Source organism: Carcharodon carcharias, chromosome 6 (genome assembly GCF_017639515.1).
Source record: "Carcharodon carcharias isolate sCarCar2 chromosome 6, sCarCar2.pri, whole genome shotgun sequence".
NCBI lineage: Eukaryota > Metazoa > Chordata > Chondrichthyes > Lamniformes > Lamnidae > Carcharodon > Carcharodon carcharias.
This window is the reverse complement of record NC_054472.1, coordinates 175,240,750-175,264,284: the sequence shown is the minus strand read 5'-3', so window position 1 is coordinate 175,264,284 and position 23,535 is coordinate 175,240,750. Positions and strand designations below refer to the sequence as shown.

The 23,535-nt window shown below is 44.0% G+C and overlaps 1 protein-coding gene across 3 annotated transcripts in view; it reads left to right on the top strand.

Annotated features, from left to right (window-relative positions):
- Positions 1-400: 400 nt before the first annotated feature.
- The window catches only part of mppe1 (metallophosphoesterase 1), a 74,618-nt gene continuing 51,483 nt past the window's right edge, over positions 401-23,535 (top strand). For all 3 annotated transcript variants that reach the window (XM_041190596.1, XM_041190595.1, XM_041190594.1), the window contains exons 1-2: positions 401-795; positions 22,591-22,699. In XM_041190596.1, coding sequence (XP_041046530.1) covers positions 509-795; positions 22,591-22,699 — 396 coding nt within the window. In that variant the 5' untranslated portion in view covers positions 401-508. The remainder of the gene's footprint in view (positions 796-22,590; positions 22,700-23,535) is intronic.

Here is a 23,535-nt window from a genome sequence, read left to right as displayed (position 1 = left end):
TGTCAAATGGATAAAATTGGATGACATTTTTTTTTGCAACAAAAAAAAAGCTATGTGATTGCGACCTCTAACGACGCGATCCTCTTAAACGGTGGGGGGGCGGGGGGGACGGTTTGCAAATGTATTTTGGGTTTTTCCCTTTGCAATTTTAAAAAAAAACAAGCATCTGTACAAATCGCTCTAAATCCCCTAAGTTAATTTCGCCGCGAAGGAAATTGGCCGCTTTGATTCGGATCCTGTTGCAAAAGGAAGGGTTGCATTTTGTTTAATTTCTTTTTATTATATAATCGATTGAAATAAAAATTCCACCGACTGCCGCGGTGGGATTCGAACCGATGCCTCCCCCTCTCTCCTCAAGTATTATCCTGTGTGGATAATTCAGAGACGTGCGAGGCTTGAATTGAGTGCGGAGCAGGAGCCGAGCCAGAGCAGCTTGTCTTGGTCTCTCTTAGAGAGGAGGAGGAGGTGTTGGTGCTGGTGGGAAGTCAGTGAGTGAATCAATGAATGAATGATGTTCGGGATGTGTGTCCGTCCCGCATGGACTCGGACAGTGGTCAGGAGGTGGCTGCTGCTCTGGCTCTTGCTCAAACTGCTGGCTCTGGTGTGCGCGGTGGCCTTGTTCTGCGAGCTGGGCATTTACTATGCGGTGATAGTGGGATGCGACTGGCCTCAGCTTAAAGGTCCAGGCAGGCAGGGGCATGAAAGCTCCTCTTCCCCAGCCCTCAGGGCTTTGTTCCTCGCCGACACACATCTGCTGGGAGCACTGAAAGGACACTGGCTCGACAAACTGAGAAGGTGAGGGTGACATGAGTCAATGCCGCATTTCATTTCTGTTGAAAAACTGGGCTGGGAAGGGGCAAAAAAAGTTAGGATCGTGGTTTTGAATCGCCCTTTGCTCTTGATGAAGAACTCCAATGGTCAGCGAGTTTGTGGTTTAAATCCTCTGGACAAACTAGTCCAACAACTAGGCATGAAATGCATTCTGTTTTTTTTTATAAATACCAAAAGCCAGCGGAAACGACTGCAACAAGGTAATGACCATGGAGGTGTGGAAATGAGATTACAAAGCTGCCAAGATCCAGGTTTAAATACAAATCCAGATGTTTTAGCCTCTTGTGAGCTTCAGTAACTCGGGAAATGTCACCCGTGCGAATGAACCAGATGAGTGGTCAGCTCAGGCAAAATTGATACAACTGGAATTTATTGTTAATAAATGGGTCTGCAAAGTGATGTAAATGTGTAGATTATTGCTCAGAATATGTTCCCTCACAGCAAGTGGGGGTTAAGTTTGCACAGGAGGGGGCCAGAATTAGAGGAATGCAGGTATCTCGGAGGGTTGTGGGGTTGTAGGAAACTACAGAGATAGGGGGAGGCGAGGCCAGGGAGAGATTTAAAAACAAGGACGAGAATTCTCAAAGTCAAGATGTTGCTTGACTGGGAGTCAGTGTGAGACAGCAAGACAGGAGTCACGAGGGAAAAAAAAATACTTGCTGCAAGTTAGGACATGGACAGCAGAGGTAAAAACAAAAAAACTGCGGATGCTGAAAATCCAAAACAAAAACAGAATTACCTGGAAAAACTCAGCAGGTCTGGCAGCATCGGCGGAGAAGAAAAGAATTGACGTTTCGAGCCCTCATGACCCTTCGACAGAACTTGAGTTCGAGTCCAAGAAAGAGTTGAAATATAAGCTGGTTTAAGGTGTGTGTGGGGGGAGAGAGAGAGAGAGAGAAGTGGAGGGGGTTGGTGTGGTTGTAGGGACAAACAAGCAGTGATAGAGATAAAAACAAAAAAACTGCGGATGCTGGAGTGATAGAAGCAGATCATCAAAAGATGTCACCAACAACAGAACAAAAGAACACATAGGTGTTAAAGTTGGTGATATTATCTAAACGAATGTGCTAATTAATAATGGATGGTAGGGCACTCAAGGTATAGCTCTAGTGGGGGTGGGGAGAGCATAAAAGATTTAAAAATATTTAAAAATAATGGAAATAGGTGGGAAAAGAAAAATCTATATAATTTCTTGGAAAAAAACAAAAGGAAGGGGGAAACAGAAAGGGGGTGGGGATGGAGGAGGGAGCTGAAGACCTAAAGTTGTTGAATTCAATATTCAGTCCAGAAGGATGAATGGACAGCAGAGGTTTGGGTGACCTCATGTTTATGGAGGGTGGAATGTGAGAGACCAGCCCAGGAGTGCTTTGGAATAGTCGAGTCAAGGGGTAATGAAGGCATGGATGAGGGTTTCAGCAGCAGAGGAGCTGAGAAGGGAAGTGAAGTCGAGCAGTGTTACTGAGGTTGAAATAGGTGGTCTTATACTAGCAGTTTTTAAGTGAACTAAAGATTTTTTGAGGTGAGAAGACTTTAAAAATATGCCTACTAGTGCCTGTGCACCTCAGTAAATGAGCGAGTTAAAGAGCCTTCTTAAACCAGGGTCAAATCAGTGAAACTTGCAATGTGGAGCTGGCCAATTTTAGTGAACAGGCCTAACTCAGCAAACTTAACCCAGTGTAAAAGACCGTGGAGAAGAGGACTGCAAATGGTTTTAGAATTCAAATTCCCCACTCTTTACGCTGGTTCAGCTGATTCTGGTCAGAATACTTTGATTTTTTTATTTCTTTATTTAAATAGTCCGTTTGGTAACAGAGAACTTGAGTATTGCTGAAGAAAGAGATATGTTGAAGCTTTTCATCCTGCACTTATCAGGACACTTGCAAGAATACCAATATAAGGGGAAAAACAACGATTTATACTGTAAGGCTGTCACTTTCAGCGCTGAAAAGTGTCCAGTCTACCTCAGATTAGCCTAGTAAGACAAGGTATTTCAAAGATTTGAGCAATAGGTGGAGCTAGCTGTTTCACGCTGCTACTATGCAGTAGCAACACGAGTGGTATTCGCCATTGACAGGATGCTGCTGTCAAGTCAAAAGGACGTTCTACCTATCACACAAATGAGTAATGTGATATATGAATTTCAGTTCCAGTGTGATGCTAAATATGTAGGCCATAAGTCTGATTGACTGGTGGATTGTATCAAACAGCATGTCTCAGCTGCTGTTCGCATCAGGCAAGGTGCAGACCGTACCTAACCAGCCCGTGCTTGCAAAACTCAAAACACAGTATCCGACATTAGATGTGATTCCATGATTGGACACCATTTACTAAATAATCCTGAGTGTGCTAAGAATTACGCTGACAGCCAATTTAAGATTGTCAGTCGGGTTCGCAGTTTGGCACATTTGCGTGTACTGGAAGCTACATATATTAATACACAGGGTCCTGTTCTTTGCAGACAGAAAGAACACGTATACACATTGCACCTGTTTCAGCTAAACAAAATAAGTGACAGCCATTCGTTGACCCATTCTTCAGGGCAATGCTTTGACCAATCAGGGTCAATCTGCCTGGTTTAAAGTTCAAACAATGCTTGGCAGTTAACTGTCAGTCACCACCAGTTGTCCATTCTCCATGGCAACACCTCGACCAATCAGAGTCCACTTGTCAACTAACCAGCATCTTCTTCACATACAGTATAAGTTGCTGTTTTCTCCTTATATTTGTATTATTATGAAGTGTCCTGAGCAGTGCAAAACGAAAAGCTTCAACATGTCTCTTTTTTCAGCAATATATCTTCATTCCTTCCTGAGATGTGTGCATCACTTGCATTTGTTGCCCTTCCCTGATTGCCCTTTAATTGAGGGCAGTTAAGAGTCAACCACATTGCAGTGCGTCTGGAGTCACATGTAGGCCAGACCAGGTAAATATGGCAGATTTCCTTCCCTAAAGGACATTAGTGAACCAGGTGGTTTTTACAATAAAATAAAAGCAAAAAACTGTAGATGCTGGAAATCCAAAACAAAAATAAAAATACCAGGAAAAATTCAGCAGCTCTGACAGCATCTGCGGAGAGGAATACAGTTAACGTTTCAAGTCCATATGACTCTTCAACAGAACTAAGGAAAAATAGAAGAGAGGTGAAATATAAGCTGGTTTAAGGGCGGGGGTGGGGGGGGTGCGGGGTGTGTGGGGTGTGTGGGACAAGTAGAGCTGGATAGAGGGTCAGTGATAGGTGGAGATTGCCAAAAGATATCATAGACAAAAGGACAAAGAGGTGTTGACGGTGGTGATATTATCTAAGAAATGTGCTAATAGGTGACAGTAGACCATAAGGCATAGGAGCAGAAGTTAGGCCATTCGGCCCATTCAATAATGGCTGATAAGTTTCTCAACCCCATTCTCCTGCCTGCTCCCCGTAACCTTTGATCCCCTTACCAATCAAGAACCTATCTATCTCAGTCTTAAATACACTCAATGACCTGGCCTCCACAGCCTTCTGTGGCAATGAATTCCATAGATTCACCACTCTCTGGCTAAAGAAGTTTCTCCTCATCTCTGTTCTAAAAGGTCTTCCCTTTATTCTGAGGCTGTGCCCTTGGGTCCTAGTCTCTCCTACTAATGGAAACACCTTCCCCACGTCCACTCTATCCAGGCCTTTCAGTATTCTGTAAGTTTCAATCAGATCCCCCCTCATCCTTCTAAACTCCATTGAGTATGGACCCAGAGTCCTCAAACGTTCCTCATATGTTAAGCCTTTCATTCCTGGGATCATTCTTGTGAACATCCTCTGGACCCTCTCCAGGGCCAGCACATCCTACCTGAGATACGGGGCCCAAAATTGCTCACAATATTCTAAATGTGGTCTGACCAGAGCCTTATAAAGCCTCAGCAGCACATCCCTGCTTTTATATTCTAGTCCTCTCGAAATAAATGCCAACATTGCATTTGCCTTCTTAACTACTGCATCAACCTGCAAGTTAACCTTAAGAGAATCCTGGACTAGGACTCCCAAGTCCCTTTGCACTCCAGATTTCTGAATTCTCTCCCCATTTAGAAAATAGTCTATGCCTCTATTCTTCCTACCAAAGTGCATGACCTCACACTGTCCCACGTTGTATTCCATCTGCCACTTCTTTGCCCATTCTTCTAACCTGTCCAAATCCTTCTGCAGCCTCCCTGCTTCCTCAATACTACCTGTCCCTCCACCTATCTTTGTATCATCTGCAAACTTAGCCAGGATGCCCTCAGTTCCTTCATCTAGATCATTAATGTATAAAGTGAAAAGTTGTTATCCCAACACTGACCCCTGCGGAACTTCACTAGTACCGGCCACCATCCTGAGAAGGACCCCCTTATCCCCACTCTCTGCCTCCTGCCAGACAGCCAATCTTCTATCCATGCTAGTATCTTGCCTCTAACACCATGGGCTCTTATCTTACTGAGCAGCCTCCTGTGCGGCACCTTGTCAAAGGCCTTCTGGAAGTCCAAGTAGATAACATCTATTGGCTCTCCTTTGTCTAACCTACTCGTTACCTCCTCAAAGAATTCTAACAGATTTGTCAGGCATGACCTCCCCTTGATGAAACCATGCTGACTTTGCCCGATTTTACCATGCACTTCCAAGTATTCTGAAATCTCATCCTTAATAATGGACTCTAAAATCTTACCAACGACCGAGGTCAGGCTAATCGGCCTGTAATTTCCCGTCTTTTCCCTCACTCCCTTCTTTAACAGGGGGGTTACATTTGCGATTTTCCAGTCCTGTGGGACCCTCCCTGACTCATGTGATTCCTGAAAGATCACCACTATTGCCTCCACTATCTCTTCAGCTATCACCTTAAGAACTCTGGGGTGTAATCCATCTGGTCCAGGTGATTTATCCACCTTCAGACCTTTCAGTTTTCCTAGCACCTTCTCCTTGGTAATGGCCACCATACTCACCTCTGACCCCGACTCTCTTGAACTTTGGGGATGTCAGTCGTGTATTCCACTGTGAAGACTGACCCAAAGTACTATTTAGTTCCTCCGCCATTTCTTTGTTCCCCACTACTACTTCTCCAGCGTCATTTTCCAGCAGCCCAATGTCCACTTTTGCCTCTCTCTTACCCTTTATATATCTAAAAAAACTCTTGCAATCTTCTTTAATATTACTGGCTAGTTTACCCTCATATTTAATCTTCTCCCTCCTTATTTCTTTTTTAGTTGTCCTCTGTTGGTCTTTGTAGGCTTCCCAATCTCCTGGTTTCCCACTGCTCTTCGCTGCATTGTATGCTTTCTCTTTAGCTTTTATGCTGTCCCTGACATCCATTGTCAGGCATGGTTGCCTCATTCTCCCTTTAGTATGCTTCTTCTTCCTAGGGATGAATTTTTGCTGTGTCTCCCAAATTACTCCCAGAAACTCCTGCCATTGCTGTTCCACTGTCTTTCCTGCTAGGTTCATCTCCCAGTCAATTCTGGCCAGCTCCTCCTTCATGCCTCTGTAGTTGCCTTTATTCAATTGTAATACCGTTACATCTAATTCCAGCTTTTTCCTCTCAAATTGCAGGGTAAATTCTATCATATTATGGTAACTTCCTCCTAAGGGTTCCTTCACCTTAAGCTCCCTTATCAAATATGCCTCATTACACATCACTAAATCTAGAATTGCCTGTTCCCTAGTGGGCTCCACCACAAGCTGCTCCAAAAGCCATCTCATAAACATTCCACAAATTCCTTTTCTTGGGATCCACTACCAACCTGATTTTCCCAGTCTACCTGCATATTGAAATCCCCCATGATCACTGTAACCTTGCCTTTCTTACACGCCTTTTCTATCTCCTGGTGTATCTTGTGCCGCACATCCTGACCACTGTTTGGAGGCCTGTACATAACTCCCATTATGGTTTTTTTACCTTTGTGGTTCCTCAACTCTACCCACACAGATTCTACATCATCTGACCCTACATCATTTCTTGCTATCAATTTCTTACTAACAAAGCAACCCCACCCCCTCTGCCAACCTGCCTATCTTTTCGATAGGATGTATATCCTTGGATATTTAGCTCCCAGTCCTGATCCCCTTGCAGCCATGTCTCTGTGATGCCCACCACATCATACCTGCCAATTTCAATCTGCGCCACAAGCTCATTTACCTTATTTTGTATACTGTGTGCATTCAGATACAACACCTTCAGTCCTGTATTTCCCGTCCCCTTTCTCATTGTCGTCCCTTTATCTGATGTGCTTGAAGTTAGATTCCTAGCCCTTTCTTATTTTATGTTCTGGAGACTCTAATAGCCTCTCCTGGGCTCTCCTTTCTTTTCAGTTTTTTCATAATTTTCCATGAAGTTGAATCCACCCCCCCACACGCTAACCTGCTGCTTTGTTTCCCATTAGTCATACTTGTTGGGGTTTTACCCTTCCCACAGTAAGGGTAGAAAGCAGGACGAGCAAGGTACAGATAGCCCTAGTGGGGGTTGGGGTGGGGGGAAGGGATCAAAATAGGCTAAAAGGTAGAGATAAAACAATGGATGGAAATGGATGCCAATCTTGCCGAATTCAACGACAAGGTGCAAAAATGTGTCCAGTTCTGGCTGGGCCATGTATAGGCTGTCCGTGGAAGAAGATTCTTCTAAATGCCATTGGATAGAGGTCCAGCCTGTTCAACCTTTCCTTATAAGATAACCCCCCATCCCCACCATCCCATCCCTGGTGTCAGTCAAGTGAAGCTTCTCCAAGCTGCGTCTAAAGCATTTATATCCTTTCTTAAAAAAGACCAAAACTGTACACAGTAACATTCTATTTGCTTTCCCAATTGCTTGATGTACCTGCATGCTAACTTCTTGTGATTCATGTACCAAGACATTCAGATCCCTCTAAGTTCTGCAATCTCTCGCCATTTAAATAATATGCTGTTCATAATCCAGATTTATTAATTGAAATAAAATCCCACCAGCTACCATGGCAGGCTTTGAACCCATGTCCCCAGAGCATTAGCTGGGCCCCTGGGTTATTCGTCTAGGGACATTACCACCACACCAACATCTTCCCCAGTCCAGTTTCAGCTACAGCTATATTAATAAAGGTTATCATCCTTAAATGCAACGATAAATACTTACTCAAAAGAAAAAACACTTTGCGTTCTGTTACATTACCCAGTGGCACTGGTTCATGGAAGATTTTATTTTCGTGATTTAAGCAAATGATTTTTACCAGAAACTTGAATTATAACCTACCCAGCACAATTCCTAACAGAATTACTGTTAACAGAATTACTGCACAATTACCCAAATGCACACCAAGGAGAAACACATTTTAGTTTTAAAATATAATATAACTGCCCTTCCTCAGGTGTGATGCATGCTAAGTTTATATCTGCTAGAGTTGAATGACAGTGAAATGGCAATGGATAAATTATTTCAATGGATTTTACTTTGTGTGTACTGAGGAATTTTGTAGAAGTAACCTTCAGCTTCTGAGGTAAAAGGTTCGGACCTCGTTCCCAGTGAATTTTCCTTTTTTTAAATTCATTCGTGGGATGTGGGCTTCGCTGGCTAGGCCAGCATTTATTGCCTATACCTAGTTGCCCTTGAGAAGCCGATGGTGAGCTGCCTTCTTGAACCACTACAGTCCATGTGGTGTAGGTACACCCACAGTGCAGTTAGGAAGGGAGTTCCAGGATTTTGACCCAGTGACAGTGAAGGAACGGCGATATATTTCCAAGCCAGGATGGTGAGTGACTTGGAGGGGAACCTCCAGGCGATGGGGTTCCCATCTATCTGCTGCTCTTGTCCTTCTAGATGACAGTGGTTGTAGGTTTGGAAGATGGTGTCAAAGGAGCTGTGGTGAATTCCTGCAGTGCATCTTGTAGATGGTACACACTGTTACTACTGTGCGTCGGTGGTGGAGGGGGTGAATGTTTGTGGATGTGGTGCCAATCAAGTGGGCTGCTTTGTCCTGGATGATGTCAAGGGAGCTCATCCAGGCAAGTGGGGAGTATTCCATCACACTCCTGACTTGTGCCTTGTAAATGGTGGACAGCCTTTGGGGAGTCAAGGGGTGAGTTACTCATTGCATGATTTCTAGCCTCTGACCTGCTCTTGTAGCCACAGTATTTATGTGACTAGCCCAGTTCAGTTTCTGGTCAGTGGTAACCCCCAGGACGCTGATAGTGGGGGATTCAGTGATAGCAATGCCATTGAACATCAAGGGGCAATGGTTAGATTCTCTCTTGTTGGAGTTGGTCATTGCCTGACACTTGTGTGGTGCGAATGTTGTATGCCACTTGTCAGCCCAAGCCTGGATCTTGTCCAGATCTTGCTGCATTTGGACATAGATGCTTCAGTATCTGAGGAGCCGCGAATGGTGCTGAACATTGTGCAATCATCAGTGAACACCCCCACTTCTGACCTTATGATGGAAGGAAGGTCATTGATGAAGCAGCTGAAGATGGTTGGGCCAAAGACACTATGCTGAGGAACTCCTGCAGTGATGTCTTGGAGCTGGGATAACTGACCTCCGCCCACCACAATCATCTTCCTTTGTGCTAGGTATGACTCCAACCAGTGGAGTTTTCCCCGATTCCCATTGACTCCAGTTTTGTTAGAGTTCCTTGATGCCTCACTTAGTCAAATGCAGTCTTGATGTCAAGGGCAATCACTCTCACCTCACCTCGGGGGTTCAGCTCTTTTGTCCATGTTTGAACCAAGGCTGTAATGAGGTCAGGAGCTGAATGGCCCTAGTGGAACCCAAACTGGGTGACAGTGAACAGGTTATTGCTAAGCAAGTGCCATTTAATAGCACTGTTGATGACCCCTTCCATTACTTTACTGATGATGGAGAGTAGACTGAAGGGACATTAATTGGCCAGTTTGGAATTGTTCTGCTTTTTGTACACAGGATATAACTGGGCAATTTTCCACATTGCTGGGTAGTTGCCAGTGTTGTAACTGTACTGGAACAGCTTGGCTAGGGGTACAGCAGGTTCTGGAGCACAATTCTTGAATACTGTTGCTGGAAAATTGCCAGGGCCCATAGCCTTTGTAGTATCCAGTGCCTTCAGCCATTTCTTGATATCACGTGGAGTGAATTGAATTGGCTGAAGACTGGTATCTGTGATGCTGGGGACCTCCGGACGAGGCCAAGATGGATCATCCACTCAACACTTCTGGCTGAAGATTGTAGCAAATGCTGTAGCCTTATACTTTGCACTGATGTGCTGGGCTCGCCCATCATTGAGGATGGGGATATTTGTGGATCCTCCTCTGCCAGTGAGTTGTTTATTTGTCCACCACCATTCACGACTGGATGTGGCAGGACTGCAGAGCTTAGATCTGATCTGCTGGTTGTGGGATCGCTTAGCTCTGTCTACCACTTGCTGCTTGGCATGCAAATAGTCCTGTGTTATAGCTTCACCAGGCTGACACCTCATATTTTTAGGTATGTGTGGTGCTGCTCCTGGCATGCCTTCCTGCTGTCTTCATTGAACCAGGGTTGATCCCCTGCCTTGATGGTAATGGTAGAGTGGGGGATATGCTGGGTCATAAGGTTACAGATAGTGTTCGAGTCCAATTCTGCTGCTGATGGCCCACAGCACCTCACGGATGCCCAGTCTTGAGTTGCTAGACCTGTTTGAAATGTATCCCATTTAGCATGGTGGTTGTGCCACACAATATGATGGAGGGTATCCTCAATGTGAAGGTGGGACTTCGTCTCCACAATGACTGTGCAGTAGTCACTCCTACTGATACTGTCATGGACATTTACATCTGCCACATGTAGGTTGGTGAGGATGAGGTCAGGTGTGTTTTTCCCACTTGTTGGTTCTCTCATCACCTGCCACAGACCCAGTCTAGCAGCTATGGCCTTTAGGACTCAGGCAGCAGTTGTGCTACCATGTCACTCTTGGTGATGGGCATTGAAGTCCCCACCCAGAGTAGATTCTGCACTCTTGCCACCCTTAGTGCCTCTCATGTTTGACCTGATGTCATGAAACTTCATGGGGTCTGGAGTCGATGTTGAGGACTCCCAGGGCTACTCCCTCCCAACTGTATACCACTGTGCCGCCACCTCTGCTAGGTCTGTCCTGCTGGTGGACATTATCTGTGAGGTATGGTTCCATCAGTGTGACTATGTCAGGCTGTTGCTTGACTAGTTTGTGACACAGTGCTCCCAATTTTGGCACAAGTCCCCAGATGTTAGTAAGGAGGACTTTGCAGGGTTGACAGGGCTGAGTTGCCGTTGTCGTTTCTGGTGCCTCGGTTGATGCAGGGTGGTCCATCCAGATTCATTCTTTTTTTGTGGGAGGGTAGCAGTTTGATACAACTGAGTGGCTTGCTAGGCCATTTCAGAGGGCATGTAAGAGTCAACCACATTGCTGTGGGTCTGGAGTCACATGTAGGCCAGACCAGGTGAGGACGGCAGATTTCCTTCCCTAAAGTTAGTGAATCAGGTGTGTTTTTGCAACAATTGACATCATCATTAGACTTTTAATTCCAGATTTTTATTCAATTCCACCATCTGCCATGGTTGGATTCAAACCTGGGTCCCTAGAGCATTACCCTGGGTTATTAGCCCAGTGACAATACCACTATGCCATCACCTCCCCGGGAGATCAGCGCTCCGGATTGACATCCAATGGCTTCCTTGTGTACAGTTGTTATGGGTGTTTCCGCTCACCTCTGTCATTTGAGTTGCTGGAACTGATGAGATACTCCTGCTATATCAGACTAAGCACCCAAGCAGCTGCTATATGGATAGTGATGGCCATGGAAGGAGTGTTCTTATCGTAGCCTGTCACACTGTTAAATCAGCTTGTGAATTCTTCCACTACTTCACACTAATCTCCAAGTGAAGAGTGTGAAGATAAAACAGTCAGAGTGATATGCGTGTCTCGACACCGGTGTGAGCTGCTTGTAGAAAAAGCTGAGCTGGTTTAAAGGACCAAATGGCTCTCCTGTTGCATTCCACTTTATTCTTGTAGACTGTATGTAGCTCATATTTCATTCCCTGAAAGAAACTAGTCTAAAGGTTTAAGCAGGGCTCCTCATAGCTGAAGCATGACTTCTATCCCCCTGTATAAAGAGCAGCATCCCTTTTTATTATTTTCTGTACTTGTCCATGACATCTTAATGATTTATGCAAACAATTCCAGCAAGCCTCCAACCCAACATCTGGGATAATAGAGGAAAAATCAGACAACAGTGCTTCACTAGTTTGTTGGTTGCTGGGCATAAGAAAAACCTTGGTATCGGGTAACACAAGTTTTCCAAGTCACATTCAACGATTCCGGTTTAGCAAGTTCAACGTTCTCCTTCTTTGCCTGTTGACAATATCAGCTGAGATTGGAACTGTAGATTTGCTGCCTTAAAGGTCTCCCACATTTCCAACCTGGAGAGCACTGCTCAAACAATCCTCTTATAATGTGCCATCTACGGCACTGACTGGTAAAGACACCTGTGTCTCTGTGGCAATGCCTCGAAACACAGTCTTGATCTCAGCAAAGATCAGTAATTTAAACGTATTGCCCAATTTAGGCACTCCATGTATTCCCTGGCCATGTGATCACAATCTAACCACTATATCCTGTTAAATAGTTTGCTGGAGATGTATGGGTTAACTTGGTATTGGAGCTTGCTTCCGTCCTGGAGGTACTGCATGAGATTTGAAGCTCAGCTCATTGGCCTCACAGGCAAAGATCCACATCCTATACCCCTAGTAGCATACTTTGGAAAACAATTTCCATAATAAGTGCCTGTGTTCTATCAGTGTATATCATTTTATATTTGATGCTGGAAAGAAAGACTTGTATTTATATAGCGCCTTTCACAATCTCAAGATGCTTCAAAGCACTTTGAAGCTTGGTCACTTTTGTAACGTAGAAAACATGACAGCCAATTCATGCACAGCAAGCTCCCACAAACAGCAGTGTGATAATGACCAGATAACTTTTTAATGATGTTGATTGAGGGATAAATATTGACCAGGCGTTATGGCACAGTGGATAGTAAATGCCGAACTGCTCAAATCCCAGAGGGAAACTTGAAACAACTGCCACAACTGTTTTGCAATTTGTATTTTATTTTGAGATGCATGCCTTGAATTCAGTAGTGATAAGTTCACCAAGTCTTAGAGGTTTTTTAAACAATACTAAATTAAACATGTATTAATAGAAGAAAAGATTTTAAGTGCATACATAGATCTACAAATTACTACTATAACAACTCCTAAATCCCCTAATTAATGTGGCTTCTAGTTACACCTCCATTAAGGCAACAATGAAAACAAATAGATTTAAACAGACCCAGGCAAAGTCACACAATACCCTGGACAGTGATATTCACAGTGACTTTTCTCAGCTTCGGTTCCTGTAGACAGCAGCTTGATGCACAGAGGCTGGAGCCTTTTCCCACTTGTTAGATCTTCGAATGCCTTCTCCTTATGCTTAAGCTCATCTCCTTTATATATATTTCTCCCTTTTTAATGTAAATTCCATTGTTCCAATATGTCTTTGCAACTTTACTTTTCCCATAACATAAATCTTTTCAAAGTGCTCATGTTATCAGCAACCTTTGGGAAAAATAAACACACTGTTGGACTTAGTTTCTCATGGCTAGGTGTAACATCTTACCATCTCTCTTTGAAATTCAAACTAACCTTATTTATCTAAAAATGCAAACGTTCCTCGTGTCTTAAAACTTCAGCTATGTTTACCTATTTAACATTTTAAACCTAGCTTTGTTTTGGATAACTAAAAAGCTTCAGACCAGCTGCCTCCACTTCAATTAAATCCACCACACACACACATCCTTACAGAGAAACTAATCCAAACCCCACTATTAACCTACCTTTACAATAAATCACAATTACATTATGAAAATTATTATATTTGCATGACACCAGGGGATAGCTCCCCTGCTCTTCTGAAAAATACTGTCATGGGATCATCCACTCAAGAGGGCAGAGGGGGCCTCGAGTAATGTTTTGTTTTTATTCATTCACGGGATGTGGGCTTTGCTGGCTGGGACAGCATTTATTGCCCATCCCTAGTTGCCCTTGAGAAAATGGTGGTGAGCTGCCTTCTTGAACTGCTGCAGTCCATATGGTGTAGGTACACCCACAGTGCTGTTAGGAAGTTGCAGGATTTTGACCCAGCGACAGTGAAGGAACGGTGATATATTTCCGAGTCAGGATGGTGAGTGAATTGGAAGGGAACTTCCAGGTAGTGCCGTTCCCATCTATCTGTTGCCCTTGTCCTTCTCGGTGGTAGTGGTCCTGGGTTTGGAAGGTGCTGTCGAAGGAGCCTTGGTGAATTCCTGCAGTGCCTCTTGTAGATGGTACACACTGCTGCTACTGTGCATCGGTGGCAGAGGGAGTGAATGTTTGTAGATGTAGTGCCAATCAGCTTCTTCAGTGTTGTGGGAGCTGCACTCATCCAGGCAAGTGGGGAGTATTCCATCATACTCCTGACTTGTGCCTTGTAGATGGACAGGCATTGGGGAGTCAGGAGGTGAGTTACTTGTCGCACGCTTCATAGCCTCTGACCTGCTCTTGTAGCCATAGTATTTATATGGCTAGTCCGTTTCAGTTTCTGGTCACTGGTAACCCCCAGGATGTTGATAGTGGGGGATTCAGTGGTGGTAATGTCATTGAGTATCAAGGGGCAATGGTTGGATTCTTGAGTAATATGTCACCTGAAAGATAGTACTTCTGACAATAGTGCATTCCCTCAGTACTGACCGGAGAGTGTTACGTGGTAGAAACATGAATTTTTGAATCTTCAATTTACTGTGATCCTGCACATGTGCATAAAGCATAATATTAAGAGACTATTGTGAATAGCAGTGAAATATTACTGTAAATGTTGACTTGTTAACTTATAGCTGAAAAAGTCATATGTAAGTTTGAATAAGTTTTGCAACTGGAGAATTAGGGTTTATAGGAAACACAGGAACAGCAAGAGGGCATTTAACCCCTCAAGATTGAATCACCATTCAGTGAATTGGCCAAAGTCCTCCAGTCTCCAGATTGTTGGCAACTGGACGTACAACTGAGTGCATGTCGGGACCCAGTGGATTTCCTGATGCACCGATCTACGTGGGAATTGCCTGGGAAGTTGCAACTTGCGATGGAGAATTCCCCTTCTCCCTGGGACCCTCCGCTTGTGTCTCTGTTTCTGAGTTAGACCTGGAGACTTCGGACAGGTCTGATGCACTTATCTGATAGTTACTCAGGTAATGTTAGACAAATTAAAACCTAGTCTAACATTTGGCGGTCTATCCGATGATGAATCCTCCATGCGCATCTTCTGAGGAACTGACCAAATTGCTCTAACCACTGCAGCCCAGATGTTCTGTGGACTCTTTCTTTGTACCTTTCTTTGCTATGGCCCTGTGATAGCCCATTTGATTGGTGTTCAGTTACATCACTGTACGTCTCATGCTTTCTCCAGATGTACGCTGGCTAGGCTGTCACTCTTCAGGTGCAATCGCCAGCTTGACTCCGCTTCGTTATCTCCAACACCGTTATCAATCTCCAGAACCGGGAGAAGGCAGCACATTTCATGTCCCTTCATGAAGCTCAGTCTGCTTACATTCCCTGGTACGAGCCCTCCTATAGTTTAAGTTATTTGCTCATTCAAGCAAGGCTTTCACTTAACTAAATTACCATTTTGCTTTGTGTTTTGAGCCCACAGTGCAGTGCAGTAGAGTTCTTTACATAGCTTCAGTCTGAGTCCTTGACATTCCATGTTATCACTGAGACAGGCTCCACACACACAACCGGTCTACGTTAATTAATATAAAAGAAATAAAATAGTTACATAGTTAAAAAGTGATTGTACGTTAAAAATAATACATTGGGTTACACTCTCCTTGCTTTGTCCATTTATCTCACCCACCATATCCACCCACTTACTTCACCCACCCTACCCATTCACTAACAATTACCCACTCACTCATTCACTAACGTTCAAACTGGATGTTTAAACTTACAATGCGGCTGCTGGTGCCGTAAAAAGGGGGTGTGTCTTCCCTTCGACTCTACTCCACTTCGGAGCTCTCCAAGGGATGCCGCGTCCTGCATTTCTGGAGAAGCTGGGCTTGGAAGGTTCCGGAAGAAATGTGGAGCAAAGTCGAATTCAGAGGAATTTTTAGGTGGAGCGGCAATCCAATGTTGTTACCACTCCTCGGAAGAGCTGGGTCATGTGAACCAACTCCACAAATCTGTCTTCTCCACATATACCTTTAATACATCTGGTTATCAAATATCAATCAATCTCAGACTGAAGATCTAAGAATTGTCCTAACATTAATTGCTACTTGTTCCAAACTACTTGTACCTGAATGTGTAGAACTGCTTCCTAATTTCACTCCTGAAAATGGCCTAACTCTAATTTTTTGATTGTCCCCTAATCCTAGGCTCTCCAACCAGGGAAGAATTTCTCCCTATCTATGCTATCCATTTCTCTTTAAGATCTCGAGCGTTTCAATCAAATCGTCCCTTAACCATCTAACTTCCAGAGAATATAACCATAGTCTGAGCAATCGCTTCACGTAATGTAACTCTTGGAGTCTAGGTATCACTCTGGTAAATCTGTGCTGCACTCCCTCCAAGGATACTAGTTTTCCTAAGTAGTGGTGCCCAGGCCACTGAACACCGTACTTAAGGAAATGCCCCCTTGTTCTGACCTCTCCCCGAACCCCTCCCCAAATCTGAGTAAAATGTGCAGATAGAAACTAACTTTTAATCATTGTAAATATCTCGTTTAGATCACCGTTAATCTACTACATGCAAACTAATCTATGTAACCTGCTCTCTTAATTTAACCCTCTAAACTTCAATATTACACTGGTGAATCTGGGCGCCACTCCCTTCAAGGCCAATGTATCCTTATCATAGCGTGGTGGGGATTGGTGGTGTAGTGGTAATGGCACTGGACTAGTAATCCAGAGGCCCAGGCAGCTGCTAGAATTTAAATTCAATAAATAAAACCTGGATTTAAATGCTAATCTCAATGATGGTGACCGTGAAACTATCATCAATTGTCGTAAAAACCCATCTGGTTCACTAATGCCATCAGGGAAGGAAATCTGCCATCCTTACCTGGTCTGACCTACATGTAACCCCAGACCCACAGCAATGTGGTTGACTCTTAACTGCCTCCTGAGGTGGTTGAGCAAGCCGCTCAGTTCAAGGGCAGTTTGGGATGGGGCAACAAATGCTGGCCCAGCCAGCAATGCCCACATCCCATGAAAGAATATATTAAAAAAAGAACTGAACACAGTACTCCAGGTGTGGCTTAACCAGGGCTTTGTATAGCTGAATTGTGACTTCTAACCTCTTATAATATAGGGCTCTAGTTATAAAGGCCAGCATTCCATTTGGTTATTTACTGTGCCTGTCCATGACATTTTAAAGGTTGATGTACATGGACCCCTAAATCTTTCGAGCGCCACCATTTATTTTCAGCCACAGCTTTCTATTATCAGGAAAATTACAAAACCTATCAGGCTAACTAATGGCCTCCACCAGACCCTTGAGCTCAGTATGCCATTTGGAACTTGCTGACCCTCCTTTTTTTATTGCTGGTATGCAGAATATGATTTTCCATGATGCATGCCTTGTATGTGCCTTTAAGAAATAAATGAGCAACATTTTAAAAAAGTAAATTGTACATTGTAATGCATCCTGATTTCAAAATGGTAATAGTCATGTCACGTTCAAGAACAAAATGATTAAAGCATGTTCTTAACAAGCAAGTTCTAATGAAAATGCAAATACGCGCACATGCAAAATTAAACAAATGTCATCCACCACAAGAATGCAAAAGATAATGACATACACACAGCAGCTTTGACAGCATTTGAGAAGAAAAGTCTGTTTAATGTGTTGGGAATAATCCCTTTCCTCAGGAGTACAGTCTATTGCAAATTCGAAGCAATTTTCCTGCTCACTTGAAGGATGCAGCCATACAGGTTAAGTAATTTTAATGAAAGAGTACACTGGAACAGTAAAACTGTGACAAAACACGTAATCAATCACGTAGTCAAAACCTGAGCACAATAAATCTGCAGAGTCTAAAGATCAGTCATTTTATGAAATGTGGACAATAAAATTGGCGTCCTCCAAAAAGAATTTCAGCAGTTATGCCTGTGCTGACTAGCACATGACAGCTCTTGATGTGAGCACTCCTGTTAAATTAAAGAGCAGCCCGGCCTCCTTTCTCATCCATTTATGGGATGTGGGTGTCGCTGGCTGGGCCTGCATTTGTTGTCTATGCCTAATAGCTCACCACCACCTCCTCAAGGGCAATTAGGGATAGAAAACAAATGCAGGCCCAGCCAGCAACACCCACATCCCATAAATAGATGAGCAAGGAGACTAGACTGCTCTTTAATTGAATAGAAATGCTAACCTCGGGATTAATCTAGTTGCCATGAGCTAGTCAGCACAGGCATAAGGAAGCTTGGTTCGTGGCTAGTGAGATGGTATAGGAGGGTAGGGTTCAGATTCTTGGGAGATTGAGATCAATTCAGGAGCAGGAGTAGACTGGTAGATGGATGGGCTATCCTTTTAACACAGAGATAAAAACAAAAAACTGCGGATGCTGGAAATCCAAAACAAAAACAGAATTATCTGGAAAAACTCAGCAGGTCTGGCAGCATTGGCGGAGAGGAAGAGAGTTGACGTTTCGAGTCCTCATGACCCTTCCACAGAACTGAGCGAATGTAAGGAGAGGGGTGAAATATAAGTTGGTTTAAGGTGATGGGGGGTTAGAGAGAGAAGTTGGGGGGTGGGTGGTTGTAGGGACAAGCAAGCAGTGATAGGAGCAGATAATCAAAAGATGTCACAGACAAAAGAACAAAAGAACACAGAGGTGTTGAAGGTAGTGATATTATCTAAATGAATGTGCTAATTAAGAATGGATGGTAGGGCACTCAAGGTACAGCTCTAGTGGGGTTGGGGTGGAAAGACTATCGGGGCATAAAAGATTTAAAAATAATGGAAATAGGTGGGAAAAGAAAAATCTATATAAATTATTGGAAAAAATAAAAGGAAGGGGGAAGAAACAGAAAGGGGGTGGGGATGGAGGAGGGAGTTCAAGATCTAAAGTTGTTGAATTCAATATTCAGTCCGGAAGGCTGTAACGTGCCTAGTTGGCAGATGAGATGCTGTTCCTCCAGTTTGCGTTGGGCTTTACTGGAACAATGCAGCAAGCCAAGGACAGACATGTGGGCAAGAGAGCAGGGTGGAGTGTTAAAATGGCAAGTGACAGGGAGGTTTGGGTCATTCTTCCTTTTAACACATCGGTTCCAGCAAACATTCCCTTATTTCACAAGCCTCAATGCACTTAAAAAATTGAGTTACTTTGAAGTGCAGTGTTTGATGGGGACAGTGTGGAGGAAGCTTCATTCTGTATCTAACCATGAGCTGTACCTGCCCTGGGAGTGTCTGATGGGGACAGTGTAGAGGAAGCTTTACTCTGTATCTAACAAAATAAGGTAAATGAGTTGTGGCGCAGATTGAAATTGGCAGGTATGAAGTGTTGGGCATCACGGAGACATGGCTGCAAGGGGATCAGGACTGGAGCTAAATATCCAAGGATATACATCCTTTGGAAAAGATAGGCAGGTTGGCAGAGGGGTGGGGTTGCTTTGTTAGTAAGAAATGAAATTAAATCGATAGCAAGAAACGACGTAGGGACAGATGATGTAGAATCTGTGTGGGTAGAGTTGAGGAACCACAAAGGTAAAAAAAACCATAATGGGAGTTATGTACAGGCCTCCGAACAGTAGTCAGGATGTGGGGCACAAGATACACCAGGAGATAGAAACGGTGTGTAAGAAAGGCAAGGTTACAGTGATCATGGGGGATTTCAATATGCAGGTAGACTGGGAAAATCAGGTTGGTAGTGGATCCTAAGAAAAGGAATTTGTGGAATGTCTACGAGATGGCTTTTTGGAGCAGCTTGTGGTGGAGCCCACTAGGGAACAGGCAATTCTAGATTTAGTGATGTGTAATGAGGCAGATTTGATAAGGGAGCTTAAGGTGAAGGAACCCTTAGGAGGAAGTGACCATAATATGATAGAATTTACCCTGCAATTTGAGAGGAAAAAGCTGGAATCAGATGTAACGGTATTACAGTTGAATAAAGGCAACTAGAGAGGCATGAAGGAGGAGCTGGCCAGAATTGACTGGGAGATGAGCCTAGCAGGAAAGACAGTGGAACAGCAATGGCAGGAGTTTTTGGGAGTAATTTGGGAGACACAGCAAAAATTCATCCCTAGGAAGAAGAAGCATACTAAAGGGAGGATGAGGCAACCATGGTTGACAAGGGAAATCAGGGACAGCATAAAAGCTAAAGAGAAAGCATACAATGTGGCGAAGAGCAGTGGGAAACCAGGGGATTGGGAAGCCTACAAAGACCAACAGAGGACAACGAAAACCGAAATAAAGAGGGAGAAGATTAAATATGAGGGTAAACTAGCCAGTAATATAAAAGAAGATTGCAAGAGTTTTTTTTAGATATACAAAGGGTAAGAGAGAGGCAAAACTGGACACTGGGCCGCTGGAAAATGATGCTGGAGAAGTAGTGGGGAACAAAGAAATGGCGGAGGAACTGAATAGGTACTTTGCGTCAGTCTTCACAGTGGAAGACACGAGTAACATCCCCAAAGTTCAAGAGAGTCGGGGGGCAGAGGTGAGTATGGTGGCCATTACCAAGGAGAAGGTGCTAGAAAAACTGAAAGGTCTGAAGGTGGATAAATCACCTGGACCAGATGGATTACACCCCAGAGTTCTGAAGGAGATAGCTGAAGAGATAGTGGAGGCGATAGTGATGATCTTTCAGGAATCACATGAGTCAGGGAGGGTCCCAGAGGACTGGAAAATCGCATATGTAACCCCCCTGTTTAAGAAGGGAGTGAGGGAAAAGATGGGAAATTACAGGCCGATTAGCCTGACTTCAGTCGTTGGTAAGATTTTAGAGTCCATTATTAAGGATGAGATTTCAGAATACTTGGAAGTGCATGGTAAAATCGGGCAAAGTCAGCATGGTTTCATCAAGGGGAGGTCATGCCTGACAAATCTGTTAGAATTCTTTGAGGAGGTAACGAGTAGGTTACACAAAGGAGAGCCAATAGATGTTATCTACTTGGACTTCCAGAAGGCCTTTGACAAGGTGCCGCACAGGAGGCTGCTCAGTAAGATAAGAGCCCATGGTGTTAGAGGCAAGGTACTAGCATGGATAGAAGATTGGCTGTCAGGCAGGAGGCAGAGTGTGGGGATAAGGGGGTCCTTCACAGGATGGCGGCCGGTGACTAGTGGAGTTCTGCAGGGGTCAGTGATGGGACCACAACTTTTCACTTTATACATCAATGATCTAGATGAAGGAACTGAGTGCATTCTGGCTAAGTTTGCAGATGATACAAAGATAGGTGGAGGGACAGGTAATATTGAGGAGGCGGGGAGGCTGCAGAAGGATTTGGACAGGTTAGGAGAATGGGCAAAGAAGTGGCAGATGGAATACAACGTGGGGAAGTGTGAGGTCATGCACTTTGGTAGGAAGAATAAAGGCATAGACTATTTTCTAAATGGGGAGAGAATTCAGAAATCTGGAGTGCAAAGGGACTTGAGAGTCCTAGTCCAGGATTCTCTTAAGGTTAACTTGCAGGTTGACGCAGTAGTTAGGAAGGCAAATGCAATGTTGGTATTTATTTCGCGAGTACTAGAATATAAAAGCAGGGATGTGCTGCTGAGGCTTTATAAGGCTCTGGTCAGACCACATTTAGAATATTGTGATCAATTTTGGGCCCCGTATCTCAGGAAGGATGTTCTGGCCTTGGAGAGAGTCCAGAGGAGGTTCACGAGAACGATCCCAGGAACGAAAGGCTTAACATATGAGGAATGTTTGAGGACTCTGGGTCTATACTCGATGGAGTTCAGAAGGCTGAGGGGAGATCTGATTGAAACTTACAGAATACTGAAAGGCCTGGATAGAGTGGACGTGGGGACGATGTTTCCATTAGTGGAAGAGACTAGGACCCGAGGCACAGCCTCAGAGTAAAGGGATGACCTTTTAGAACAGAAATGAGGAGAAACGTCTTTAGCCAGAGAGTGTTGAATCTATGGAATTCAATGCCACAGAAGGCTGTGGAGGCCAGGTCATTGAGTGTATTTAAGTCCGAGATAGATAGGTTCTTGATTGGTAAGGGGATCAAAGGTTACGTGGAGAAGGCGGGAGAATGGGGTTGAGAAACTTATCAGCCATGATTGAATGATGGAGCAGACTTGATGGGCTGAATGTCCTAATTTCTGCTGCTATGTCTTATGGTTTAACCCTGTGCTGTACCTGCCCTGGGAGTGTCTGATGGGGACAGTGTGGAGAAAGCTTTACTCTGTATCTAACCCTGTGCTGTACCTGCCCTGGGAGTGTCTGATGGCAACAGTGTAGAGGGAGCTTCACTCTGTTTCTCACCCCGTGCTATACCTGTCCTGGGAGTGTTTGATGGGGACAGTGTAGAGGAAGCTTCACACTGTATCTAACCCCATGCTTTATCTGCCCTGGGAGTGTCTGATGGGGACAGTGTAGAGGGAGCTTCACACTGTATCTAACCCCGTGCAGTACCTGTCCTGGGCATTTTGGATGGGGACATTTACATGGGGACAGTGGCCGTCGTTATGTCGGAATGTGACAAGAAGTAGTGACAAATTTTATGACATTTCTTGCAGGCCGTAAGCAATAATGTCTGAAATTTGTGCTATTCTTTCCCTCTCCAGGGAATGGCAGATGGAACGGGCTTTTCAAACTGCTTTGTGGCTTTTCGAACCAGATGTCGTGTTCATTCTCGGTGACCTGTTTGACGAGGGGAAGTGGAGTTCCCCAGAGGTACCATATTGTGATTTTTATCATGTTTGGCTCATCATTCTGCTGGAACCTTCAGCTGATCCAGTTCCAATTGGAACATAATTGCAGCAGTGAAATTGATCTGGTGCTTTTGATGAAATGTAACAAATGTGTAAAAAAAAAAAAGTTTTATTGAACCACGTGTACGAAAAGCAATTCTCTGACATATATTTCTGAGGGTATGTGTTCTGTGAGAATAGAAGGCTCTTTACTGCACGCTGCCTAATTTTCAGTAACCAGCTGGGCGCGTACCTGTCGTGACTCAGGAGGAACATCTTGTACCCTTTTTGCTAACGCTCAATTTGGCCAAACAGCATAAACAACCTGGTGATAAGTGACTATTTTGTCTCCTCACTCTGCAGAGGAGGTTCCCTTTGACAATGCCCCTCACTGAGTTTAACTGTATTGGAAATTTGAACCATTGCTGGTGCTCACAACAGTAGAACTACCGTGTGACCCAGTTATTTTAATGTACACTTCCTGCCTGCTTTGTTTTAATTTACATTCTTCTTAAATAACTGCTTTCCTCATTGAAGTCAACAATATAATCTTACCTGAGAAAGTAGACTTGTTCCTATCAATGTAGTTGGTTAAGTTGGCCAGTAGAAGGTAAACAGGAACATGCTCAGGGTGATTCATTGCTAAATGATTTGATAATTAGGTTGCCTCTATTCTTGTACAATTCTTAACATATAGAATGACATTTTCTTACAGGAATTGTAGCAGAAGAGTTATATTCTTACAACAGTAACCTTGACTTGTATGGCACCTTTTTAATGCTGTAAAATGTCCCAAGTGGTTTCACAGGAGCAATTGTC